This window comes from Hydra vulgaris, chromosome 15 (genome assembly GCF_038396675.1).
Source record: "Hydra vulgaris chromosome 15, alternate assembly HydraT2T_AEP".
Classification (NCBI taxonomy): Eukaryota; Metazoa; Cnidaria; class Hydrozoa; order Anthoathecata; family Hydridae; genus Hydra; species Hydra vulgaris.
In genome coordinates, this window is record NC_088934.1 from 51433427 (window position 1) to 51453984 (window position 20558).

General features: G+C 28.0%; 1 protein-coding gene across 3 annotated transcripts; it reads right to left on the minus strand.

The window, feature by feature from the left end:
* Positions 1 to 1107: 1107 nt before the first annotated feature.
* LOC136091451 (caspase-3-like) lies at positions 1108 to 20201 on the minus strand. 3 transcript variants are annotated; one of them, XM_065819049.1, is made up of 2 exons: positions 20060 to 20201; positions 1108 to 2277 (listed from the first exon to the last, which is right to left on the minus strand). In XM_065819049.1, exon 2 carries the CDS (start codon positions 2231 to 2233, stop codon positions 1190 to 1192), a length of 1044 nt encoding a protein of 347 aa, XP_065675121.1. In that variant the 5' UTR covers positions 2234 to 2277; positions 20060 to 20201; the 3' UTR covers positions 1108 to 1189. The 3 variants fall into 3 exon arrangements, with proteins under 3 accessions (XP_065675121.1, XP_065675122.1, XP_065675123.1); XM_065819050.1 differs by lacking the exon at positions 20060 to 20201 and adding an exon at positions 19120 to 19242; XM_065819051.1 differs by lacking the exon at positions 20060 to 20201 and adding an exon at positions 19025 to 19044.
* Positions 20202 to 20558: the final 357 nt, after the last annotated feature.

Below are 20558 nucleotides of genomic sequence, written 5' to 3' on the forward strand. Positions count from 1 at the left end.
CGATGGAATAAATAAAAAAAAGTGTTAACCGATAAAGTTTGCTAAACATTGTAATACACAGCCATATAATATGGCCTCTTTAAGAAAAGATATTTAAATATTTTCACAAGAAAAATCCGGATACTAAGATTCAGTGGCCTAGGAAGGTTTTTAAATGTTTAATTTAACGAAATCTTAAACAAAAAGAATATTCTTGATTTTTTTTACGTTTATATGTATGACGAAAAGAATCTTTACAAAATCAAATTACTGTGATAGGAGAATGGGAATAAGAAACCCTAAAATATTAGCTCCTACCTTGAATGTGAGGGCAATGAGTTGAATTATTTATTTTTTCATAATTATAAACTAGTTATGTATTCATCAACAGATTTCAAATTTTATGTTTAAATTATTCAGTTTTCAGTTTTTATGACTATGTGAGGATTGATCCCCCTTCTCCCCATCAATTTGAGGGGACTAAAAACCTTACATGGTGATATAAACCTAATACTGAATAATTTTAAAATAAAATTTGGAATCTGTAGATGAATACATAGCTAGTTTATATTTATGAATAAATAATAAATCAAATAATTTCCCTCACGTTTAGGGTAGGGGAGGCTGAAATTTCAGTGTTTTCTTGTTTCCGTTCTCCTTTTCGTTAAAAGATAGTTATTTTAAACATTTAAAAACCCTCTTACGCCACTGCTGAGAATGATGTTTTACCCAGATACCTAGGATATAATTATTACTAATAATGTTTGCACAACTGATTTTAATATTTGCTCAAACCTATTTAAAACCATGACACCTCTCTTTTGTAAAATGTTGTTTTTCTTAGTGAAAAAAAATGTCTTTATGCAGTGAAATACTCTATTTTCTAAAGTAGTTCTGTAGTTTAACCAGAAATTAATTTTGGATTATACAATTTTAGTTACCGAATTGCAAATGATTAAAATTTGCTTTCGTAAGTTTTGCATTAGTAAAAGTAACTTTACGCAAAGGCTGCAAAAAGTTTGCGAATATCAAATAATTACAAAAAAAAAAAAAAAATCACGTAAGTTGTGCACATTATGTTATTAACAAGCACCCTGATTTCTACATAATTTTAATAAAAACTTCAAATTTAAATTGCAGTGATATATTTTAGTTTTACAAAACGTAAAAAATAAAACTTTTATGTTATAATTTCTAAAAATGATCTATCTTATAAGGGTTCCATAGGTCCATTAATTGGTGGTAGAAATAATTCTTTTCGCAATTGAGAGGTTATTGATCCAATTTGTTTTTTATTATCTTTCGATTTATCTCCAATATTTGACGTTTTTTCGCTCAGTTCATTGTTCACGCGTGTAAAAAGTCGAAAAACGTCCAATTTATGGGCGTAATCACGAAATATAGAAACAACAGCTTTAATAAAGCACGAATCAAGTTCTTTATTTTGGCAGGAATAATAACTTGTTGAATAGGCGTACAAAAAATCGCTTTCAACAGGTAGATGCAGGAAATTCATTGAAATACCTGAAACTCCTTGCATATTTGACGATACTGGACCATCAACCTTGTCCATGTTATTTATTCCTCGACTAACTTGAAATAAAAGCAATTTTGGTTTGTTAGCTAAAGCTTTAGTGCGAAAAATATTTGTTATTTCTCTTATTTTCAAAGATTTGTCCGTGCAAAAGATTTCCTCCTCTTTTCCATGTGTTAGTACTGCCACCACACTACAACTCATTGAAGAATAATTTTCATTTGCTGCCTTCTTCAGTCTTGTTATTAAATCAGATTTCTTAGGATTATCAAACCTATCTATTTTAAAACCTAATGTTAAGAAAAGATCACATAAACTCTCTACATCAACATCTGTACCTACAATAGGGTGTTTATGCATTGCAGTTGATTTCATAAAGTCTTTTACGTTTATTATTGTTAAAGTTCCTCTTGGAAAAGTGTTGGTATTATAAAAGTTATCAGAGTTAAACTTGAAATCAACCTTCGATAAATCGATTCTTGGCTCATTAGGAAAATATTGTGTGTGCGAAAATTTTATACCTTTCTTGTAATTTCTGACTAAAACTATTTTTTTTTTTCCATTAATGTCTACAGCTTCACTTCGGGTATTTGAAACACATCCGTTATTTAGAATCATTGTTGTTTCAGGTTTTTTTGGATTTGCATCAATAACATCTAAAGACTCAGTGTCCTTCAAAGTGTCATTGTTTTTTTTTATAATTTTATTTAGATTATCCATTTGTTTCCTTCTGTTATTTGATGTAATGTATCAAGTCTTAGAACCTATAAAGAGTGAAACAGTTAGATAAGTGTAAAAGATTTTTGTAAATATTTACTAAAGAAATAATATTAATTTACTTAGCTTAGGTATATGATCGTGTGTTTGTGTGTATATTTGTATATGTATGCCTATATGAGTTTTTAGCAAATATTCTTCACTCAGTATTTTTGAGAAAAATTATTTTATTGTAAACTTACTAAAGCCATGTGGGCTTTGAATTTTATTTTAAAGAGGCACCATAAAAAGATTGTGGTGACATTCGTCATCCGTATCTTCTTTGACCCCTGTCTGTTTTATATATATTCTTTGTGTGACTTAAAAATTTCATTGTAATTTTATTTTTTTATTTTTATCTGAAAAACGAAGTATATTCAACAAAAAAAAATACAAATGGTTGGAAACACCACAGTCTTTAGATTCAAAAGTTTAATTATCAAGAAATGTTAAAAATCCTTTATTGAAAACTATCAACTTTGAGGTAAATATCCGAAATCTTTTTTTTAAATGGACAAAAGAAAAAAAATTAATTATTATTATATGTATTAATATTTTTCTGATCGAATAACCTCAGAGTCATCTATAAAGTACGTCATGCTAAATTTAACTTTAAAATAGAAGTATAGAGATCAAAAATAGAAGATCACTATCTCACTTAACAGAGATGTTGAAAATAAAGTGCTGTGTTACTTTAAATACATTTAAAGTAACACAGCACTTTATTTTCAAGTTTACATTTTTGTAAATCATTATATTTATGTATAAATAGCTTTATTATTATTATTTTTAAGAATAAATAGGTTTCAATAAAAGTTCAACTTTAAGCATTTTTCAATTTTACAAATCTAAAAATTGTCTTTAAGCATTTTCGAATAGAAAAATATGGGATCGTACATAAATTACTCAATGCTTTCAAATCAATTTAAACTCAAATATATTTAGAAACTCAAATATATTTAAAAACTCAAATATATTTAAAAACTCAAATATATTTAAAAACTCAAATATATTTAAAAAAACTCATATATATATTTAAAAAACAGAAGTGAAAAATATTAAGCTCTTTTAGGCGGCGATTTTCATTAAACTTAATGTTCTAATTAAATTTTTTATTTTAATTAAGACTTTACGAGAGAAAACTTTAAATCATTTTAAATTAGTTAGTTGTGAAAATTTGCGTTACGTAATTTATGGACGATCCCTTTAACGTAACTAAAATTTATTGCTTAGGTACTCACTAATTACCTAAGCCATAAAATTTAATTGCGGAAAAGGTATCGTCCGTTAGTTACGTAAAGCAAATTTTTTTAACAACAAAAACAAAAACTCTTATGAAAATAAAACTTATCGTTTAAAACTGTTATACTTACTTAAATAAAACACTTTATATTTTCATAAGAGTTTTTGTTTTTGCTGATAAAAAAACTTTTTTCAACTAATTTGTTCAGAATCAGTTGATTACAGTAAAACGACTTTTTTAAATTAATTTGGTTTAGAACGAGATGATTATAATGAAAACACTTTTTTTTAACTAATTTGAGATAACTATAATAAAAAGATAACTATAATAAACAGCATAATGTTGGATTAGATTTAACAGTGCATCTTGACTTTATTAATAGACCTGAATGTTGCAAATCGAACTACTGTATTCAGGCGCCGATGCAGCATTTTTTGATGTTTGAGATACCTAACTTCCAGTTATAAAACAAAGTCCAAAAATTTATATGTTTATACTTATATTAAATAAAAATGCTTTGCAAAAAATTGCAATGATTGGAGCCTGGGAACAAAAGCCCCTGAAACTTTAGCTACACCTGCCCCAATGTAAGAGCAACAATTTGATAAAATATTTTTAGAACTATTTTTCACTAAACTTATATTCATCAATTTATTTAAGACTATATAGTATAATATTTCAGCGTTCAAAAATGATGGCCATAAATAGTTTCAAACCCCTCAATTTGAGAGGGGTGCAAGTTTTATAAGGATATAATTAATAAACACTAAGGGATTATTGTGTGAGCTTTAAAATTTATTGATGAAATCAAACTTGGGAAAGAATATAGAGAAAAAATATTTTATCAATCTAATGCTCTTACGCTTGGAGCAGGTATTGCTAAATTTTTTAGGGCTTTTTTGTTCCCAGGCTCCAATTGTAACAATTTTTTGCAAAGCATCCTTATTTGGTATAAGTATAAACATATAAATTTTTGGAGTTTGCATTATGTCTGGAAGTTAGGTATCTCAAACATCAAAAAATGCTGCATCTGCGCCTGGTATGCTTCAATTCCAGACAATGGCTTATATAATTAAACGCAAAAACACAATAGAAACTAAGAATGGAAAAAATCCAGGCAAGATAAAATGCATAGGAGTCAGGAGGAAAACGATAAAAGAAATATAAGGATAACGATAAAGAGAAAAGAAGTAAAAAAGAAAAGTAAGAAAGAAGAGAAAAAGAACTAAAGAAAATAAGAAAACAAAGGTTTAAAGTTTCCTTTCACACAGACAATGACAACCTGCGAGACACTGAAAGCATTTTTATTCCTCTTATAAAGTCTAAGAAAGTTTTCAATAGATGTGCTGAGATGCAAAAATTATATAAAGGACAGGTATGTGTCTTATGTTATGAAACATAATCTTTGCCCATAACAAAGATCAAGAAAACAGCTTTATGTTTTACTCAAACAACTGTGGCCACAAAGTTTTTTTTCTTCAACATCTTTGCTTGCAACAAAGCTGCAAACAACCACTATAGGAGTTTGAAGTTAATAGAAAAGAAAAGATCAAGTTTATAGAGCATAATAACGAATAATAGACGACTCAAAAGATGGCAAATTATTTCAATCAGGAAAGAAAGATGAAGGAAGCAAATATCTAAGAACTAATGTTTGAGGAAAAAACTAGAACAATAAAAGTTTTCGGAGCACTCAAAAACAGTCACAGAAAAATGATTAGACTTAATTATATGACGAGTAACACAAAAATGAACTTTATAGATCGCACAAGAGACGCCAGCTCTTTAGAGCAGTGCTCATTATAGTAATTGTAGAAAGAGAAAAAGAAGCAACATTATGACAATGTGATAGTGATTGAAGGTTGGCTTCAAGAGCAGGACCAACTATGTTTACAATGCATTTTTGCATCTTGTCTTAAAAAGAAAGGGTATCATTCGAGGATCCGCAACAGCACTGGCAATAGTATTCCATACAAGAATGGATTTGAGATTTATAGAGATAAAGAATAGAACCCGGAGTAAGAAAGTGTCAAACACGATAATGAAATGCAATCATCACAAATGCTAATTTTGTAATGGATTTGATATACGGTATGTAAGAGAGATCGGTAGATGAAGAGTAGGTGACTTATTGAATACATTACCGTTCATAAATATGAAAACATCTAAATTATTGCAATAACGATTGGCTGAAAAAAATTGGGTTTTATCTGAAATAAAGTTCAGCAGCCACTGTTAGACCTATGCTGTAGCAGAAGCGATATCTTTTACAAGCTCTAATACCCCCTCGAAGCAAAAAGAGACTGCTGGCTTCCTTTCAAGACAAGTAATAAATGGTAGTATTATCAGCGCACAATGCCACCTTAGATGTGAGAATATCTAGTTGATCGTTAAGGTAAGCTAAAAAGTGTATAGGCTCAAGGATAGAACCTTGAGGAGCCCCTACAGTTATAGGGTATGGAAAAGTGTGCTCTTTTTTACTACGATTGGTAAGTAAAGATTCAATCATCTTTAAGATTTTATCTGATACACCGTATGAAGAAAGTATACGGCCAAGCTTTTGACCAGCATGCTAACACTATCACTAACAATAAACTTTAGAAATGTCAAGAGTGATAATCTTAACCTCTCCACCTCTACCTAATGCACAATAAAACTTATCGGTAAATACTGTTAGCAAATCAGCTGTAGAACGAGAAGATCGACATCCTTATTGCTGATCAGAAAGTTATTAGATTTACAATGAGAGATTAAGTGTTTGTGAGTTAAAGATTCAAATACCTTGCTTATGATAGGAAGAAGTCTAATTGCTCTCCAAAGTTTTTGAGAATAGAGATAATATATGTCGCTTTCTATCATGCTGGAAAGCAAGACTTTGATAACCAATTGTTAAATCGTTTTAAAAAGTATAGACCACAGCTCTGGAGAACACTTTTGCAAGACTATAACAGGTATCTTGCACGGAACACAAGCTGTAGAAGGGTCAAAGCAGGAAATTACTTTAGATACATAAGCTGGAGTGATACAAATGTCAAGCAATGATCAACTTGTTTGTCGGCTATTTATGGTAGAACGTAACTAGTGGAACTAAGAGATAATGTTGATAAAAGTTTTTAGCAAACATTTAAGCTTTGTCTTTAGATGACTTAACAAAAGTTGAACCTACAAGAGAGGTGAAATAAAAAATTTGCTGTTATTATTGATACTGTTAAAGACTCTCCAGATGTCACGAGAGCCTAACTTTTAAGATGAAATATGAGAGTTTATGACCTGAGAATAGCGGGCTTCGGTGTTAAACAAAGCCTTTTTACAATTGTTTCAAGCATTAGGAAACAGACGTCTGTTTTTTGGAGAATCGATATGCTTATAGTATGAAATTGATGGTTTCAATTGGAAATTTTAGCAGCACAATGTGAGGTAAACCATTAAGAAGAGTGAAGCTTGGCTTAGAATTGTCGTTAGATAGTAAAAGATTCCATGCCAGCCTGAATCCAAGAAGGTATGTAAGAAACAGATTGAGAAATTAATAAACATAAAAGAATGTCGTATTTTAATAGTCTCAATATGCTTGAAATGGATATTGAAAGAGCGATAGTCAAAAAGCTAGGTACTAATTCGCACAAACTTGCAGATAAAACAAACGAATTCTGTAGCACAATTTCCCACCCACCCCAAGCTAAATATGATCCTCTCTACCTGATAATTATTTTTTACTAGTTGTAAGCAATATTTTTATATGTCAAAACTAATTACAAAAATCAGGCCTTAAAAAAAAAGCGGCCTGAAAAATTAGAAATTACTTTTTTTAGTCACTGATAAAACAAAATCTCTTAGTGTAAACAGGCATTAAAAATAGCCGACCTAGTAAATCTCGCTTTGTCAAAAATTAGTTTTTGGTTTATTTCTCATTAAGGTACAAAATTTATATCAGCATATTAATCCTATTAAAGTTATGATAAAACAAATGTTAGAAAATGCACATTTGACCGCAAGCCACGCAAGAATTAAATAGTTTTTTGCGTGTTTTGTAAAAAATATCATTTCGGATTTTTAAACTCAACTGATTTTTATTAAAATTACTTGTATTGTAACATAAAAAAATTTTCCTTCACTCTATTATGATAAAACCTTCCCGTTTATTAGATCTGGACTGAAATTCCCATCCCCCTTTAATTCTCCAACATCCTCCTCCTTGTAATATGGACTCGAGAGTAGAGAGACACTTTCCATAAAAGAGAAGATAAGTATCTTTGTCAGTTTTTTATTTTTTTTGGGGGGCACACCTTAATCTTCAAGCGACCAGAAGCTCAATATGAAGCCAGGTTCAAAAGTAACTCTCTGTACCTGCTATTGCTGGGCATTACACAGAACTAATATTACTCAAATAATTCAGAAAAACTAAAGAGAGCGAACACTGCTCAAAATTACTTTGTGTTTTTCTTTCAAAACTTTTAAGACTGAAAAAAACCTACTTAGCTTCAAATTTTGAATGACTTAAAAGTATATTTTTAATGACTTGAAAGAACAAGATTGGGAAAGTTTTCACCAAAAAGGCCTAATATTCACACTTAATATCTTCTTGTTTATGGTTGTGTCACTTTATTTATTTATATTAAAAATAACAATTTTTTTATTAAAATTTTTAATTTTAAAAACAACATCGGCAATAAATTAATGTCTTTTGTAGTTTCATACAGGGAAGACATGGTCATTAAATCAAGACAGCTATTGCCCAAACGTCATCTTTTAATAATTTTGTTAATGAGCAAAGATATCTTCAGTTTTCTTCTAAAAATCAACTGGAAAAATAATGACTTAAAGTATCTGTAAATCCTTTTTATGTTATTACTTGTGCAAAATAGTTTGCAGTTTTAGATGATTAGATTAAACGTTACAATAAGTTGATTTAATACTTCATTGCTAGAAGACAGGAAAAGGAAAGACTTAGTTTGAACGACATACTTTAGCTGTATTACAGTACAATAATGTTGCAGTAAAACTGTTTAGAATATTTTTTATATAATATTTAAAAAAAACTGCAACAACTATTAAGGCTTTAATTTTTTAGAGTTTCGATTTTTTAACTCGCTTACCCTCTTGCATATTTTAATTTGTTTTTTTGTATCCAAGGTTATCCAAAAGAACAGATAAAAAATACGTAAAAAAATCACAAAAAAGTAATATGGAAAAATATAACAATATAATTTATGAATAATATAAAATGTATAATAGTTCTTATAACTTTTTTGTTGCTTTTTAATCAAAATAAAGAATAAATGTCAATTTAAGTATTTTTCTAAAATAAAACTGCAATATAAAACATCTTTCTTGTTCTATAGGATTGGTCAATTAATTTAAACCATTGTTATTTGTGTTTTTTAAATTCCCAGATATCTGTATACAAAAATTAAAAATTAAAATCCTTTTTTTAAATTTGAATTTGTAGTGTTTGAAGTGTGGATACGAGTTTTAAACAATACCACTATCGATTTAGTCTACACATAGGTCGACAAATGTATTTACAACTTTCTAATATGTAGTACCAGAATATATTGTTTTTTCGAAATAATTTTGTAACTAAAATAGTTAAGTGATTTTTATTCATTTTTAATTTTATTGTATCATATCAACTGATGGTTTGGTTTGGGCAGACAGTCGATCAATAAAAAAAAATTGAATCATAATTAATCTTTCCATTTTTGACATTATTCAATTTTCTCTGTTTAGATATTAATCCGGAAAGTCTCTTTTTGAATTGATTAAGTGTGGCTGTTTTCAATACCGTTACTACTACCCTCTTTTTATTTAAACTCAAATAAAAAAAAATAAAAAAATTTAAAATGCCAAAATAAAATAATTTTGGTATTCCTCATAATACTTTTTAAACATAAAATTAAATAGATTTAATTTCTTATAAAACCAAAAATTTTATCTGAAAATCAATTTAAAAAGGCGAAGCCATATTAATTTATTTAAAACTTTTAAAAGTCACACTTGTTATTCGATAATAAATACAATTCAATAAACACGGCTGCCTATAATTTATTTTATTTATTACATTTATGCTTTTACTTTATATTTTTTCATATATATATATATATATATATATATATATATATATATATATATATATATATATATATATATATATATATATATATATATATATATATATATATATATATATATATATATATATATATATATATATATATATATATATATATACATATATACAGTATTGTGAAAAAGTTAAGAACCACTGAATAAAAAAAATTTTTTTTTTCAAATAAATTTAATTAATTTTTATTCTATAGATAATAAAATAGCCCTTTTTTTTTCAAACATATTAAATATAGCATGAGAAAAAAAAAATTTTTTTTTTTTTGAAAGTTAGTTAATAGAACCTATAAAAAATAAGGATTAAATATTATGTATTAATTTTTTTTTATATTTTTTTTGTGAAAAAGTTAAGAACCACAAAGAATTTTTTGTGCTAAATGCGGCGGAAACGTCTTTTTAAATTTATTTTTCCCTTTTTTTTAAAATATTCTTTTAATGACCTGAGTTATTACCAAAGAACCAATAAAAACATTTGAAAAAAGTTAATTTTTTAAAATACTTTTAAAAAAAGTATTTAATTTCAAACAAAAAAAAATTCTTTCCTTTTGAAAAAATGAGCAGAAAAACTATTACCTATGAAGATCATGTAAAAGTGGTGCATTTTCACCAGGAAGGTAAATCCGCTCGCGAAATTGGAAGAATAGTAAAGCAATCACATAGTTCGGTGCTAACAATCATCAAAAGATTCAAAGAGACGAAATCTTACGTTGATCGCCATCGTTCTGGAAGACCGCGTTTGACGACACCCAATGATGATCGCCTTTTAATCAGGTTAGCAAAGAAAAATCGAACCATGCCGTCGCATGAATTAAGAAGGGAAAGGAAGCTTTCAAATGGACTTCAAGCCTCGGCATCACTTGTGCGTAGGAAACTATTAGCTAACAATATGTTATGGAAAAAAGCTGTTCTAAAACCGCGACTTACCAAACGACATATAAAAAAGCGAAAAGAATTTTGCCAAAGCGTCAAAGAATGGTCTAAACAAAAATGGCGGACAGTAATGTTCAGTGATGAAATGAATATCGAGGTTGATAACCGAAAAAACCGAATTATGATTCGCAGGCAGCCTTCAGAAAAATATAATCACGATTGTATCGTTCAAAGAGCAAAACAAGGTAGCGAGTCGATTGGAATATGGTGCTTCATTTTTCAGCAAGACAATGCACCATGTCACAGGGCTAAAATTGTCTCTGAATGGTTCGAAAGTAAAAATATTGAGCGTCTAACTTGGCCACCAAATAGCCCAGATCTAAATTGCATTGAAAATCTTTGGAGTTGGCTTGATAAAGAGATTGCCAAGAAAGCACCAAGGAGCCTTGAGGAGTTGCGCAATATTTTACCAGCAATACTTGGAAATGTTCCCAAACATATTTTAGAGAATTTAATAGACTCAATGCCAAATCGTATAAATGAGTGCTTAAAAATTCATGGTAGAATAACGCGGTATTAGGTGGTAAAAATTATCGTTTTTTATTCTGTGGTTCTTAACTTTTTCACAATTTTTTTAAAATAAAAATTACCTATAAAACTTTAAATACATTTTTTATATTTGTTTAAAAGTTTTTATCACTATTATTATTTGTTATTTTGTTTGCTATTTTCTAAAATTTATTATTATTATTCTTTTTACCAGAAAAATATATTCGGTTAAAAAAAAATTTAAAAATAAAAATAAATTATGATTTATTTTTTTTGTGTTTTTTAACTTTTTCACAATACTGTATATATATATATATATATATATATATATATATATATATATATATATATATATATATATATATATATATATATATATATATATATATATATATATATAATATTGGATTTTTGCATGGGTCTACCTCCCATTTAATTCATCATCATAAAAAAGGAATACGCTTTTTTTTTATTTAGAATGATTTTTAGGGGTCTACCCTTGAGTATTGCGCAAACGTACCCTAAAAATGCTTATGTTGCGTATGATGTTATGCAACAAAAGTGGTTGGTGCTTAGCGTAAAAACCTCTTTTTAACTAGTAATTTTTTTACTTTTAGTGTGTAGATTGTGTCTATAATGTTTAATTGTTCCTTTTGCAGGTTAAACCAGTGTAACTACTTTACAATGATGGCTTCATCAACCAGTGCAACGATAGCTACCAGAAAGAAAACAAAGATGTTGCTTATTAAACAGATATCCTTTTCTTTAGATAGTGTTATGCTTCCATCGAAAAGGGAAGTGTCGGCCCTTTTCTTCCATTACAAGCAGATTGTCAAGCAAAGCATTAGGGAAGCATTACATTCCACAGCAAATGATGTTTTTAAAATTTGGGTAACGGCCCTAATACCAGTGCAACTAAAGAAGCACGTTATCCCTAAAATTGAAAACATTTACAAGGATTGGGAAAAGTTAAGAGAATAAAGCTAAGCGTTCAGATTATTTGAAACAAAAGGAAGACCAATGGAACGAAGGGTTAGAAGAACTATTCGATATTGCCCATGCCAACGCATTGGAAATGATCACCATTTATTTCCACCTCCAATCATCTTCCTATTATGCCAAAGAGAGAAAATTCGGAGAAGCAAAATGGTTCCAGTCAATAATAAATTGGCAAAGCAAGAAGTTTCGAGAAAAAGACAAAAAAAATTAACCGAAAAAAAGACCGCGAAGATGGCAAGAAACTCTCAAGAAGAAACGGTTGTTCTTTCATCATCTTCTGAAGGTAAAAATAACCCTAAAGAAGATAGCATCCGGCTCTAAAGCATTCTAAACATGGCAGGAAAAATATACTGAATGAGAAGTTGGCGGCAAATTTAGATGTGGCTTAATTGAGTTATCGTGGGGCGGCATTTGTGTTAACACCGGCATTACAACTACTTGATCATGATCCAACAGAATACAATGTTAATCCAACTTCCATTTGAAGGGAACAAATAAAAAGACGCAAGAAGATGGCAGAAGCTTTAAGGAAGGTATTCAAACCAGAAGTTCCTTTATGTATTCATTGGGATGGAAAATTACGCGCTGACATCACCGGCAAAGAACAGTTGACCGACTTCCAATTCTAGTATCTGGAGTAGGAGTGCAGCAGCTTCTTAGTGTCCCAAAACTACCATCAGGAACAGGTGAAAATACGGCTTCAGCAGTGCATGACGTGTCAGTGGCATGGGGAGTTAACGATCAAGTAAAATGCATGTGCTTCGAAACTAATGCAGTCAATACTGGGCCTAGAAACGGGGCATGCATTCTTCTTGAGTAGAAGATTGGGAAAGATATGTTGTGGTTGGCATGTCGTCACCACATTCTAGAATTTGTTTTAGAAGCAATCTTTTGCTGTGTCTCGGCCCTTCAAGTGGACCTGGTTGGAAAATTGGGTCTCTTTTGATTCTACAATATACCATACAGCACAGTCTGATAAGAACGCTTCAACTGTTCTTACCGATATCACTCGTCTTTTGCAAAGATCAACAACAAATCTTTCAACCTCGTGACAACTACCGAAAACTTTTGGAGTCTATTGTTGTTTTGGGAGGAGTACCTTTGAGGGGCATTCCACTAAGAGCTCCTGCCGGCCTACATCGTGCTTGCTGGATGACGAAAGGCGTTTATGCGTTGAAGATTTGGATGTTTAGAGACCAATTCAGATTGACAAAAAGAGAGGAGAAGGGATTAAGAGATATTTGCCTTTTCACGGTTCGATTGTACATTACAGCCTGGTACAGATCTCCTGAAGCAACCTCAGCTCCTAGACTTGAGCTGCAGCTCTTGAAAAACTTGGATGCCTACAAGAGCCAACATCCTGAGATCTCGAAAATTCTTGTGAAGAAGTTACAAGGGTATCTCTGGTACCTATCAGAAGAACTTGTTGCTTTAGCTTTTTTTGATGATGGGTCAAGATGGGTCACGCATTGAACAATTTTTCAGATCAAATACCTATGAAACGGGCTACTGTGGACTGCTCAGTTATCCAAGAAAAGAAACTGAAGGATTTTGTCACGTTTAATACACGAAGATTTTTCAGCATCACAGGACTGCCATCACACTTTTTTCAAAACAGTGTTAGCGAATGGGAACATGATGATGAGTTTATGACTATAAAGTCCACTGTTCGAAGCATGAGGGTTGTCAACGATATTACAGAACGTTGCGTAGCACTAATGGAGGAATATAATACATTACATACAAATAACGAAGAGCAAAAGCAGTTCCTGTGGTTGGTAGTTCAAAAATATAGACAGAAATATCCTGACAGATATAAGACAACTCTCATAAGCGAATAATCTTTGTATAGTAACTATTTTCTTAAATAAACCTACAATCAAAGAAAAAAAGCATGTTTATTGCTGTCTTTTAATAAATAAGTTGAAATGCAATGACAAAAAATAGATGTTTTTAACGCATGTAATTAGTAAATAAATGTGTACCAAGTAAATGAGTCATTTTCATCAGTCTCTATCAGTTTTATGACTTTTTCCTATGTTAATGGGTAAGAGCATATAGAAAAATATGTATTCAATTTCAATGACTGGTTGCGCACAGTAAAAATGTTTTTTTCCCCTTAAAATTTTTACACATTTATTTTCTCAATAAAATGAACCATTTCAGTGGGTGGTCCACTAAAAAACAAAAAAAAATTTTTAACCACAAATAAGAAACACCCTAATATATGTATATATATATATATATACATATATATATATATATATATATATATATATATATATATATATATATATATATATATATATATATATATATCTATATATAGATATGTATATATAGATATGTATATATATATGTATATATATATATATATATATATATATATATATATATATATATATATATATATATATATATATATATATATATATGTATATATATATGTATATATATATATGTATATATATATATATATATATATATATATATATATGTATATATATATATATGTATATATATATATATATATATATGTATATATATATATATATATATATATATATATATATATATATATAATATATATATATATATATATATATATATATATATATATATATATATATATATATATATATATATATATATATGCTATTTCGCAAATACATTGTGATTAGCGTCACCTAGTACGTATGGTACACCTAGTACGTTACAAATAAAATCATTCAAACTAATCGTTAAAAAAATCACATTAATAAGCATAGCAACTAATAATTTTACATTAATAAGAATAAAATTGTATGAGTAACATAGCAGCTTATAATAAATACGAATTATTTTTTAAATGCTGAAGACAGCTAATTGAGTATAACAAACAGTCAACATATTTTCAAATAGTTGCACCTCCTTTTTTACTAATGATACATGGCTAGAACCGGCTTTGAACCACCGATCCTCAGTTCTGAAGGCAAAAATCTAACCACTACGGCTGCTTAATTTTATCTTAATGTGTAATCTATTAAAAATCACACCCCAAAATATATTGAAACAAAATTTAAGATTAATTAAAATGAAAATGACAATCTATTCAAAAATGAACGAAATGAAAATCAGAAACACCAGAAATGTTGCACTTCTTGAAATCGCTAAAAAATAACGGGGCGTAACATTGCAAATAAACATAACCGCAAGAAACACTACTGCTAAATCCGCTCAGGTGAACTTAAACAAATTAAAATTAAATCTGTTTTAAACATTGCTTACAAAAATTAGAAGTAAAGATGTTAAAATACTGTAAATGTTATTAATCCTATGCAACCTCAATAAAAACCAAAAGGAATGATCTTCGAGTAATGTTAGCTTAAGAAAACCATGTCTTATTTATAACTGAGTCCGGATTACATAAAAACTCCTTTCACTCTCACTTTCACTTTTAAATTCCAAACTAAAGTCATTAAATTTAAAACCAAATAGTAAAAAGAGTGAAGGTGAAGTGATTTACATAAAAAAAGATATTCCAGTATTAGAAATACATTTTGAACAATTGAATAACTCAACAATCGAACCCATATGGTATGAAATCCAGATGCAGAAAATATCCGTATCAGTTGAAACTAAAGATCACTGAACTTAACTCACCAAGTATAGACTGGAAATCCACAACAATCACGACACAACAAATTATCGAAAAAAGAAATAAAACACAACTCTTCAAAAACTAGTTTCAAAGTCATCTCATCATAAAATTAGTTTTTTTTTTACTAAAAATATTCAAAATTCAAGAGAAATAATAAAGTTAGAAAAAAATTCCCCAATTAAAAATCTATAATCAAAAAAATAGACTTTTACATACTGAACAGTTATGTAGAGAAACAAAAATTTTACAAAAATAAACTTCATCATTAATCATGACATAAATCTAACAGGAGATGTCACTATTGCTAACTAGATTTTATGCTTTATTTGTTTCCCTTGACTTTGCTAAAGCATTCAATAGATCTAAACCTACAAGTTAATAAAATAAAAAATTGCATTTTTGACAAAAAACTAAATGACTACTCAAATTCGTCTAAAACATGCAACAAGTATCCATGCATGCTTGCACACAACTTAGCTTCTTCTCAAACATTCAACAAATCTTTTGTAATTACAACGTATCTGAGTGACTTCTAGTATTATGTGGTACGCCACAAACTGAAATTTTATCACTACTTCTTTTTAACTTATTCATCAATGACATGCCTAAATTAGATCACAAAATAATCAAGAACTATTAAGATCAAGAAATATTACAAAATGATTTCAATAAACTATTCTGTAAAAAAGTAGAGAATAAAACTAAATAAACAGATACGTCAGGCAAATTACGTCAAATTGATGCGTCAAGTAGAACTTTATGCAGATGTCCTAAATTCACTAATGAAAAGCGAATTAAAAAAAATAATATTATTCAACGAGGAGCGGCAAAACCTCTACAAAATCTCAAGCCCAAATAACATGAAAAACGTTTTTTAATCCTAAGAATTGAAAGTCTAAAAGCCAGCAGAATTAGAGCCGAACATTCAATATTTAATAAATAAGTTTAAGATAAACCAAGTTAAGTAATGCCATCCCTTTTCAAATTTTATCATCAACTTTAAATGGTCCATTATCAAATATTTGAGAAAAATGAGTTACTGCAAAAAAATTTTTAGCAACAGGAAAATGTTAGAATAGAACATGTTACCTTACAGTTTAGTGGTTTCAAAACAGTTTATGAAGTTTAAAATAAATATGATAAATAGTGGCGTCAATAAAATAGTTAACTAATATAGTATGATTGCAAAAATCTCTGTAAAGATTTTTATTAACTATGCTGTGGAGAAATATTACTAATAATAAATCACATTCATTTTTGAACCTGATTTATAGTTTGTTTCTATTTACAATAGAAGGAAACCTTTTTCCACAAGGTAGAACCACTATATTGTACTGAATATGTAATTAATTTTGATTTATATATATAGAAAACAAAATAAAAATAGAGCCCTGGGGAACCCTACAAGATACGGCATATGGATGTGTTTCTTTTTTCTCATATTATATTAATTACCTTCTATTTGTGAAAAATGTTTGACTCAAAGTAAGGTTATAATTTTTACTCTGTAGTATTGAGGTACTTTTTATTAATCTCTTGTGGTTTTACGATATTAAAAGCTATTGACAGATCAAAAAAATTCCTAATGTTGGTTAGATAGTAATTTAACGCGTTTATTAGATAGTAACGTAGTAATAACGTTGGTTAGATAGTAATTTAACGCGTTTGCTGTTTGATTGACTATTTCAACCACTGCATGCTCAATTGATTCTTTTTTTGAAACCAAACTGTTTTAAATACAACATACAGTTTTCTGAAAAATGGTTGAAGAGCCTATTACACATTATTTTTTCAAACAACTCTGAAAATATTGGTTAGATAGATTTAGGTCTTTAATTATAAATAATTGAGTCATATTTGGTTTTAAAAACCAGGATTATTTGTGCAAGTTTTAGTTTTTCTTCCATAATATCTGTTCTACAAGAAAATTTAAAGATGTGAATAGAGAAGCTTTGATTTCATCATAAACTGATTTTATGACAGTAACGTTAATCTTATCAAATCTAGTCTCTTTGTTAGTTTTTTGATTATAAAAATTGACTAGCATTTTAAGTTGATTTAGATTCCTCCATAACTTTCTAATATTTTTTTAAAATAAAACTCAAATGAAATTGAATTCATGAAGAGTATTTGATATCCAGCATTAATAAAGAAGCTATGTATTTTTTTTAGCAATAATTGATTTATTATAAACTTTTTTATAAAATTTTATTTTTTTAGTTTTCGTCGCATGATTGTTTTTGTCAAATATTACGTTAAAACCATTCTAACTTTTTTTTTTTTGTTTTTTTGTTTTGATATTTCCATTGGCAAACATAGGGTACATTGTTATAGATACATAATGTATATATAAATAAAAACAATTTGGTGGTTTATTCTGTCTTATTAAAAAGACAATACAAATATCAGATTGCTCTGAAGTAATTCCTTCACTTTATCATTTTGTATTTAATACAATAAGGTAATTTGTTTTAATACCATGCATAATACTTTTTTTGTAAAAACTTTAAATCTTACACGTACATGCCAAAACATTTGTCTATATTGAAACTTATTAAAGGTTAATTAGTCAGAATGATTTTTTTATAAATCAGATTTAATAAATCCCAGCTTTTCGTTCGATTAATAGATTTATTCAAAAACAAAGATATGATAAAAAAAGTCATTCTTATTATTTAATAACAAAAAGCTTTTAAAAATGTGAAATAATTGTTAAAACTTGTCTTAAAGTCTAAAGCATCTGCAAGTTGTTTGTACTATTAGGTGTCATTATTTGTCGCTGTTGACAATACGGTGATAACAGTGTTGTGAGTGTTGACATCAATTGATTTTTTGGCTAACGTTTATTCCATACACCTTCCATAACGGTAAAGAACGAGTCTAGCGCAAGCAAATACTTCTGCAAACTTTGGGGTTTTTGAAATAGACGTTCGACCTTTTTTTTTTTTTTTTGTTTGTACAAAAAACGTACTTTTTGTCTTCGGTGTTTAATTTTAAATTTAGAGCATTTTCGAACCAGAAAATGTCCTTTATTAATTTTTTTGTGAAGAAATGCTTGACAGAAAGTCACTGTTTGAAGCTGTTTTGTTAATTTTAAACATAATTACAGAGTTCATTGCAATGTTTTTCTAACTCGTACTTAGAGAATGTGTGTCAAGATTTTTTTTTTTTAATAATTTCTAATAGTGCGTGAAAAAAGTGTGTTATTGTTAATTTCTGTTACGTTGTATTTCTGTTAAATTGTACTTTCTGTTCCGTTACAACTTTTTATGACAAACAACTAATACTTTTTGAGTTTAACAACAAAATACTTTGTAATAACATAAATTACCTGTTGTAAAAATGAATAATGAAAAGTTAAACTCCTTTATTACATAAAAATAAAGAATTCTAAAGTTATATAATAGTACTGATTTTTTAACTTACCAGTTGCTAACTTATTTTGTTTCTTATATTGATATTTTCTATCATCAAATGTCAAGTATGAAGTAAAATAAGTCTATACAACTGAGGTGTGTCAATATTTGTTATCATAATCAATAAAATTTTGAACTGAACGAGACAAAAGGTCATTCACCAGTTGTTTTTTGGATACTGTTAGTTTGAGATATTTTAAAATATATACCTTTTTACATCTTATGTACATCTTATGTCAAAAGCACAATTGTTTAAACGGTTTAAAATGTCACGCAGTTTTTCATATGACTATTTATAATATACAATATCTCAGTAAATATGCAATATCTCCGTAAATATATCAGAATTCTATAATTTTACAACCAATTCTTTAGACTCTTAAATATTACCAAGTATTTTTTAAATTATATATTAATTTTGATGCTTTAATGATAATAACTTACAAATTTATTTTTTAGTTATGATATGACCGGAACAGGTAAAAGACAAAATTTTTTATCTAATTATGTTGAAATTCCTTTCACAAGAAACGATGTATGTAGACATTGTTTCTTGCAAAACAAACACATAAACTTACTTCATTCACTTTGGTTAGAACAAAAGTCTTTGATGACCTAATGTTTCTACTAAAATTTAGATCTGTAAAAATGAGGTATATAAAATTGAGGTCTGTAAAATTGAGGTCTGTTTCAAACAAATAGTAACTCAATAGCAGCTAAAACAGAATTGAATTCATTCAAATCATCAAAGTTTATCATATTTTCTTGCTACAAAATTTGCATGATCATTTAACATTTAACACATATACAAGATTTTTGTTTTGCAAAAAATTAGCTTTGAAGATTTAAATAGTTAAAAAGAATTAAAAAAATTAGAGCATTAATAAAAAAAAACACTCTCAATTATGGAACAAATACTTTAAAAAAAAAGTGAAATAAATTGAACTTACTAAAATGACAATTTTCATTACCACATACTTGAAAAAAATATTATTGATACATTATTAACTTGTCCTGAAGAAGTAAAATGAATACATACTGTTTATGCGAAATCTAAAAAGTTTTTCAAGAAAATATGAAAAGTTTTTTAAGAAAATATGAAACGTTTTTTAAGAAAATATGAAACGTTTTTTTAGAAAATATAAAACGCTTTTAAAAAAACTATAAATTGTTTTTTAAGAAAACATAAAACGTGTTTTAAGAAAATATAAAGCAAGTTTTAGAAAAATAGAAAACCTTTTTTTAAAAAAAATTAAACATTTTTTGAAAAAATTTAAAACATTTTTTATAAAAATATAAAACATGTTTTTGAAAAAATATGAAACATTTTCTTGAAAAAATATGAAATATTTTATTGAAAAAATATTAAAACAAACATTAAGAAAATATAAAACAATTGATTAGTTAATTAAATGTTTGATATTTTTTAATTTATTTTTATTTGCTCAT